The sequence below is a fragment of the Fukomys damarensis genome, unplaced genomic scaffold (assembly GCF_012274545.1).
Source record: "Fukomys damarensis isolate Sample0158 unplaced genomic scaffold, DMR_v1.0_HiC HiC_scaffold_10, whole genome shotgun sequence".
NCBI classification, from domain to species: Eukaryota; Metazoa; Chordata; class Mammalia; order Rodentia; family Bathyergidae; genus Fukomys; species Fukomys damarensis.
In genome coordinates this window covers 40,155,715-40,163,286 of record NW_022900922.1, presented here as the reverse complement: position 1 = coordinate 40,163,286, position 7,572 = coordinate 40,155,715, and the positions used below count along the sequence as shown (strand labels likewise).

Below are 7,572 nucleotides of genomic sequence, written 5' to 3'. Positions count from 1 at the left end.
TTTTTTTTTTTTTTTTTTTTTTTTTTTTTTTATCAGAAGACAGACCTGAGTTGCATCTCTGAGAAAGTGGACACAGCATAGAACAGCTCCGGAACAGTGGATTGACGTTCAGCTGAAGCAAAAAATGAGGCAGGGGTACGAGTGCACAGTGAGGAAGTCGGCATCAGAGAAGCAGTAACAAAGGGAGAAGGATGAGGAGGGTTTTGGGAGTACGGGAGAGAAGTTGTAAATAGACAGGGGTCGCTGATGAACGCACCACAAACGCAGGAGTCACAGTAACCTGTGATCCATAGGGAAGAGAGATCTGCTCGATTCAAGGAGCATACTATATTCAACGCTAGTTACAAGGCATCGGCTAAAGGAACATGATCTGCATGGCCAATTTCTGATTCTAGTGCAATCTTCACTTAACCTTAAATTGGAAGTATAGTTCAGCAAATACATAGAGTCCTTTCATTTGTGTTCTTACTCTTCAGTCCTTTTCACAAAAGGTATGACTACGGCTATGGTTGATCACAGAGCCTGGGAGAGCCTGGTGCAGGGCAGAGCCAGTCACTGCCTGAGCTGTTCGGGTGGAGCCAGGCTAGGGACTCACCGGCATCAGCTTGGCGTCCTGCCGCTCATCTGGAGTGAGAATATCGAATGTGTGACACATTTTTTTGGCTGGCGAGAAGTAGCCCGGGTGATGGGAATACACATCTGTCTAAAAATGATGAAGAGAATTTCATTAGTATGGACATGCAACTTGAAAACATGGATTCATTAAAAATATGAATACATTGCTGGATGTGTAATTTTTTGAACAGTGAGATTTGAATGAAAACTGAATGTGAAGAATGAAGAAAGTCACCATTGAGCCTGGTGTTTCCCAGTAGCTCTGCAATCTCCCTATTTTCAATTCATATTTTAAACTCACCACCTCTTAGCTTCTTTGCTGTGCTCTTGTCCACTCACCCTCCCTAGGAGTCACACTTTGAAATGCAAACACGAAAAGCTGTAAAAACTGCACATCTGTAAGTACTGTAATTATCACTCTCTCTAGTATCTGAGCTAAACCCATCCTGCGAAGGCATCTACATCCAAGTATTGAATCTCTTTTTTCCTCTGGGTCCAAAGTCATATTCTTTCTATAAATAAAGATTAATAATTGTGTTTCTGAAAATTATTTTTAATCCTTAAACATGAGTATTGCCAGGTTCGTATAAATTCAAAATACAAGATATTCAATGTGACAAGATAAGGAATAAAATGGAGCAAAACACCACTGGAAATTGTCAATAATACTTTGAGATGAAAAGCAAAGAGAAATTGAGTGAGCACCATTAAGCCAAATTTGTGAAGATTTAAAAGCATCGATAGGATGATTTGGAGACACACCATGGCGACTTGAAAATGGAGGCAACAAGAATTATATGAATATCTTTGTGTGTCCGAGAAGCTGGGCCACATTATCTGCAGAGTCCTTAGCTGCTCTAAACCCCACTCTACTGTCTCACCTAGAAGAGAGGATATTGTTCACAGAATTAGGTGTATCTTTCCTCTATGAGAGTTCAGTTTAGTGAACTCTACTCAGTCCACACAATGCACTGCAAAACCACTCTGGCTTCCCAGGTATGTGCAGTGCACTCAGTGAAGGACGCCTATAGAGCAGCTTATTGTGCAAGAGCAAGAAATCAGTGCTGGTCCTCAGCCCTGATTAAAAGTGATATGGCAAGTGCTTAGAATGTTAAACTTACATGTACTAACTGATCTTTTTAATGATTATTGCTTTGCAATAAAATTGTATAAAAGATTCCCTTCCTTCCATTTCTGAGATTATTGACTGACACCATTTTATTCATATTCATATTTTATTAGATATTTGGCTGCTGAATTTTTCACATTTGAAATGTATTGTAGGCCCATCATGATTCGATTTTCTCCATTTGGGAAGATATACAAATGTGATGCTTACCAGTTTTAAGAGCAATTGTGACACATGTAAATACATGCTCCGAGACAAATAATATGCTCTCTGATACAGTTTCTGGAGGATCAGGTGGCATTTGTCCCCAGGAAGACAAGTGCTATGGGAGGCCCCATTCTGGCACAGGAGCAGGCTTGAGACCAGCAGCAGGAGGAGGGACCCTGCTCAAACAAAACCACAGCATCAGGGTCAGTCCATTTGGTGAGGTCGTATCTAGCCATTCTTCTCGGGGAAGCCTCATCTATCTCCACTGCCTTCAAGGCATGACTTGGTGCTGTAAATGGTCAAGTAAGGAAGAAAAAACAGTTTCTACTGTGTGCCTGTATGTGACGGCCATTTTCATAGTCTGAGAAGATGACTCCTGGACGTTCATATTATACCAACAAAGGCTTGTGTACTTGGCAAACACTTGGATATTGAATTCAATTTGATTCAAGAATTTTAAAGTATCCTTTTAAAATAGATTAATGTTGGGTTGGAGATTTAGATCATTGGTGTCAACACCTGCGTTCCAAGCACAAGGTCCTGACTTTGATCCCAGTACCAAAAAAATTAATTAATAAACTAATGTCATCAGAATTTATGCAGCTGATCAGCAGTGAGATTCTCTAGGAGTCTGTAATTTTTAAATCACTCATAGATAGGAGCATCTTAAACAGATATATGAGAACACCACATATTATCCGGAGGTTTCATCTTCTTCCTTGTTAAGAATAAACAGAGTTGCCAGTTTGCTGATGCTGGGTATAAGAAAATCCTTTCCTAAGAAAATGCCATGGCCTGGATCTTCCTCTATGCAATTGCCTGGCACGAGGCCAATAACATTGCATAACTTTCCAAATTTGAGCTTTATTATACCTCTCACCAATTGACTGAGGCGTCATAACAATCACCCTATGTATTGAAACACGAGATTTAGAAGAGGCAAATGATATTCCTGAGTCCTACCATTACCAGGGGAGGAGGCAGAGCACCCGCACTGTGGTCTGTGCCCTTAACTTCCTCACATCCTTCTCACCTGTGGGCTCTCAGTCTGGTCTTTGCAGCAGGGACCGCATCTGTGTTCCTGGGGTGCACTATGTGCAGAGCTTACTGCCAATCTCAAGAAGGACAACATTGGCGTTATGCAGTGTGGTGATGGGGCCCTCAGAGGCTAGACAGGATCTACTTACTCAGTTTTAAAAATATCACTTTCAAAATCGTTGTGAATGATCAGAGGTGATTCAGTCAATTTGCTCTTCGATTTGATGGAACGATCCAAGCATAATAATAATAATAAGGATACTAGCAATGATTCACACTCACAAAACGATAAAAAAATAGTGAGTAGTTTAAAAACTAAAAATCACATTTTACCCTCAGTGGGACTACTCCCAAATAGTTTTTTGTATAAGATGCCTTAATAAGACTAAGTTCAGGGGTGGAAATTTGTCTCAGAGATTCTATCACCTGCCTCACAACCCGAGGTCCTGAATGTGATCACCGGGTTAAAAAAAAAAAATACAGAAAAAGAATGTTTCACAGAAACTTTGATAAATACAAGGAAAAATCTCCAAGATAAAACTAGATAAATATTTTAAAAATAAATGAAAAATAGCTAAAATAATTGAACATAATTAATATTACACTATATCATGTAGCATAATGCTTTAGCTAAAATTTTAAAATAATGTGATATGATTTACTTGATAGAGATATGCTTTTCCAAAATCATATTGAATCCAAAAATTTACTTTATACAATCTACCATAATAGAATTTTAACTGAATATTTTATGTGCATATGTTAATGAAATACACTTTCTGCATAGAAAAAATTATATAAGTGCTGGGAAACTCATAAGTGGATAAATGTTCTTTAACTGTAAGTGCAGTTATCTTCAAATTTATCATTGTATTCATTTTTACAGTCTGATATGACAAAATGCACAATTGATTTTATTGTTTATATCATACAAAATGTATTAGTTGTTACTAATCTACTTTTCACACAAAATGTCTCAGGAAGCAAAAGAAAATATTTAACACTAGCCTGCTTCTCATTGCTAAAAGGCATTGTCTTGAATGAAACTAAGAATGCACCATAAGCTGAACATTGGCCAATAGCCCTGCATTGTGAGCTCAAAACTGAGTTTCGCCACGGTGACACAACTTGGCCAAATGAGATAATACTCCAGGAAACCAGAGAAGTTTAATTCTGACCTTCTAGAGATGAGACAAATTGGACTCATTGGCTCTTGTGGTCCAGAGTAGCTCAAACTCAGCCTTGTGGCTTTCTGTGCAACCTACACTCTTGTTCAGAGATGTATCCAGTGCAATGGACTGTGCTTACCAGCACCTGTCCTCTCTCCATTAATTATAGCACCCCACCCATGCTCCATGACCTCCAATAATACACTGCAAAAGATATTTAGTTCTTTCCAAATGTCTAAAGCTAGGAAAATCCACCACTTGATGATGACTGAATCACTCTATTAAATGCTGTGTAATTCCTTCACAGAAAAGTCATGATACTTCTTCTACACCTATGAATTGGAAGCTTATTGATATTAACTAAATTTATTTACTAGTAACTCACATAAGAGTGTCAATGAAGCCAACAACTCCCTGAGTTGACGCACGCACCTTTCCCCTTGGGGTCCATGGTGATGTAGAATACGGGAAGCTCTTCACCAGAGAAAGACCTGCTGCATCAAGTGCAAGGTCAGAGGTCAGTTTCTGAACATTTGAAACATTATGAACACATTTGATCCAGTATTCTCCTTATTTCTCTTTCTCTCTTTTTCCATCATTATTATTACACCCATAACACCATACAAAACATTTCTTTCTTTGTTTTTCTCCTTCTTTGGTGCCTGGGATTGAACTTGGGTCCATGTGCTCGTGAGGCAGACAGTGGAACCACTGAGTTAAATCCCCACCCCTGTTTCTTTTATTTCTTACTCATACTCAGGAAGATATATTGGCCAGAAATAAAGGATTTTTATGAATTAGCACTAATAGAAATGAAAGAGAAGATGAAGGTAATTTTGGAGACCAGTGTGCGTTGGCCAATTTTCAAAATTTAAAGTCATTTACTTTCAATTTACTGTAATTTCTGTGCAGTATCTTAAATAAATGCCGTTGCAATTCTTGAAAGAAATACTCTCTTATTATCATTATAAAATTTGTCCTTCCCAACTGATAGATAAGTTTAAATATGTTTGTGTGCTAAATACCATGAAATATAAAATAAAAATAAAGACAAATATAATTTTCTCTAATATAAGGTGATTGAATTTCTATATGTTAATTGCATTTATACTTTTTAGCGTCTCATTTTTAAAATGAAATATATGTGTACCTTGTTTCCTAACATGTATTTTCATCTCTTTCTTACTTTTGCCTTTCATATATAGGGAAAATTTTATTACTATCCCTAGTACACAGATTTTTAAAATGCATGGAGCAATTGCCCAGAAATGTATAAAATTATTTAGTCCACAGTCAAGATACACATAGAGAGATTCTTGCTTCTAGGAAAAATAGCAGGGGCTGGGGACTGAGACATAGTCCTCTTTCATGGACAACACAAACACACATAAACATGTGCTCACTGATAGCTACTACATAATGTACTAAACCAAAATTCTAGCTGAGAGTTTGTACCATTATCAAGGATACAATAGGATAACCTTGAATTAGCTTGTACTCAATTTGCCTTCTCAGTCCCAAGTCTCTCTGGAGGAAAGTGACAAAAGTCATCTTCTGTGAACTCAAAAGTTCCACGTACCATTTAGAGATTCCTATATGAGGTCACTATAATTAATAATAATCCAGCTGATGAAGTACTCATACACACACACACACACACACACACACACACACAAATGCATTAGGCTTACAATTTCAAAACCAGCAGCGAGCATAGTGGTCATCTTTGTGCAGAAGAGCCACAAAATCTCATAGCTGCTGGCCACAGAACTTGTTATTGAGACAACAGACGGATTAATAAATCAACACCACTCCCAACATGGAAGACCTGCAGCCTACCTGGAGTTTCCTGGTGATGAGGCTGACTTGAGTACCTGAGGAAGTCAGAGCTTCAAAACACTACAATAGAGCTCCTTTTTATCCTCCTTTCTTTCGACCTGAAGTATTGGCAGATCCACCCACCATCCCCTTCACTCCTCCCCAGTCAGATTGGCTCCATAACATAATATCTCAAATATGTGACTGGCAGTTCCGGGAGTGGGCTTGGGTAATCTGATAGATATTGCTTCATCCAGTCAAGATGATATGGGATGATTAACAGTCAGTGCATATCCCATATTGATTTCCCAAGCAGACAGATCTCCCAAAACCATGCATAATTTATAATACAGAAAGCACCAAGTTTATAACTCCATTAATATAATAAAGCTATTTTGCATGGAACTGGGATTGCATTAACTCCTTCCCTCTGTGAGGAGCCAGAGTTTCCTTTGGGTGAAGCTTCCACAGCACATGGCATGGCTCGACTCATAATGCAGATACAATGATATTTAACAACTGATACTAACACAATTACTATTTTGCTGTATAGTACATAAATGCAAATATATCCTAAAGATTTTATGTATATAACTTTAGGAGGTATCACAGTGTTCAGGGTTCATTACAGGGACGCATAATCCATGCCTTCATTTCTGAGGTGTTTGGGCAAGTTCTCATTGTTCCTGGACTGGATTGTTAAAGTTCTTATCTAACCTTAATAACAAGGCATGAAAATACCAGCAGATGTCCTAAGGAATTTTCTGCATTCCAAACTTACTCTTCCTCACTTCATTTTGGAGCACTAATGCAATTTCTCCTTGGGACTCTGGACCACTCACCCCATTAACATCATATCTCCCTGTCTAACCTGAGGACTCAGGTGCATGAAGAGCCTCAAATCATAAGAAGAAGTATTCAGATTGCATTGCAAAAGACTCTTTGATGCTACATTAGCAAAACTTTTCCTTCTGTGGAACTGGCTTCTACTTTAGCAGAGCATAAGTTCACAGAAACAAAAGTAAATATATCACTGGTGGGTACTTGAGAGTAATGGTCAGTGCTACCATCCATTTTTCTCTGAAAGAAACCTGGACACATGTATCACAGTGTGGGAAATGGACTTCCAGATGGTGGATACTGATTAAGAACTTTTATAGAATTACGTGCAACTTAGCCACAGGTATTGCTGCATAGCAGCACTGCGATTATCTTCAAAAGAGCCTTTCATCCACCTACATCTGAATGTTAGATAAAGAGTCACAACTGGAGAATTCCAAGAGCGGGAGCCCATTGCCATATTGCTCAGCTTTGAAGAACACTCTTTGGTAAGAAGCCACACTAGGCAAAAACAATCTGATGGTGGATGAAGCATTCTCTAAGCAAAAAGTTGCTAGTTACGGAACAATCACAACATGCAGGGAAAGACAATCCATACGCTGAATGTGTGTGTTCCTCTAAGGGCAAAGAGTGACTACTTTCATGAGAGTATCTGTCAAATATAAACATTTGGGGCCGGGGATTTAGCTCAACCATTCGGTGGTCTGCCTTTCAAGCCGAGTTCAATCCCTGGTATGCGCCCCCCATATATATATA

The 7,572-nt window shown here is 38.6% G+C and overlaps 1 protein-coding gene across 1 annotated transcript in view; it reads right to left on the bottom strand.

Annotated features, from left to right (window-relative positions):
- The window catches only part of LOC104870645 (prolactin-like), an 8,306-nt gene extending 5,223 nt beyond the window's left edge, over positions 1 to 3,083 (bottom strand). Inside the window, exons 1-2 of the mRNA XM_010636326.1 lie at positions 2,985 to 3,083; positions 596 to 703 (exon numbers count right to left, since the gene is read on the bottom strand). Coding sequence (XP_010634628.1) covers positions 596 to 703; positions 2,985 to 3,083 — 207 coding nt within the window. The remainder of the gene's footprint in view (positions 1 to 595; positions 704 to 2,984) is intronic.
- Between the last annotated feature and the right edge of the window lie 4,489 nt (positions 3,084 to 7,572).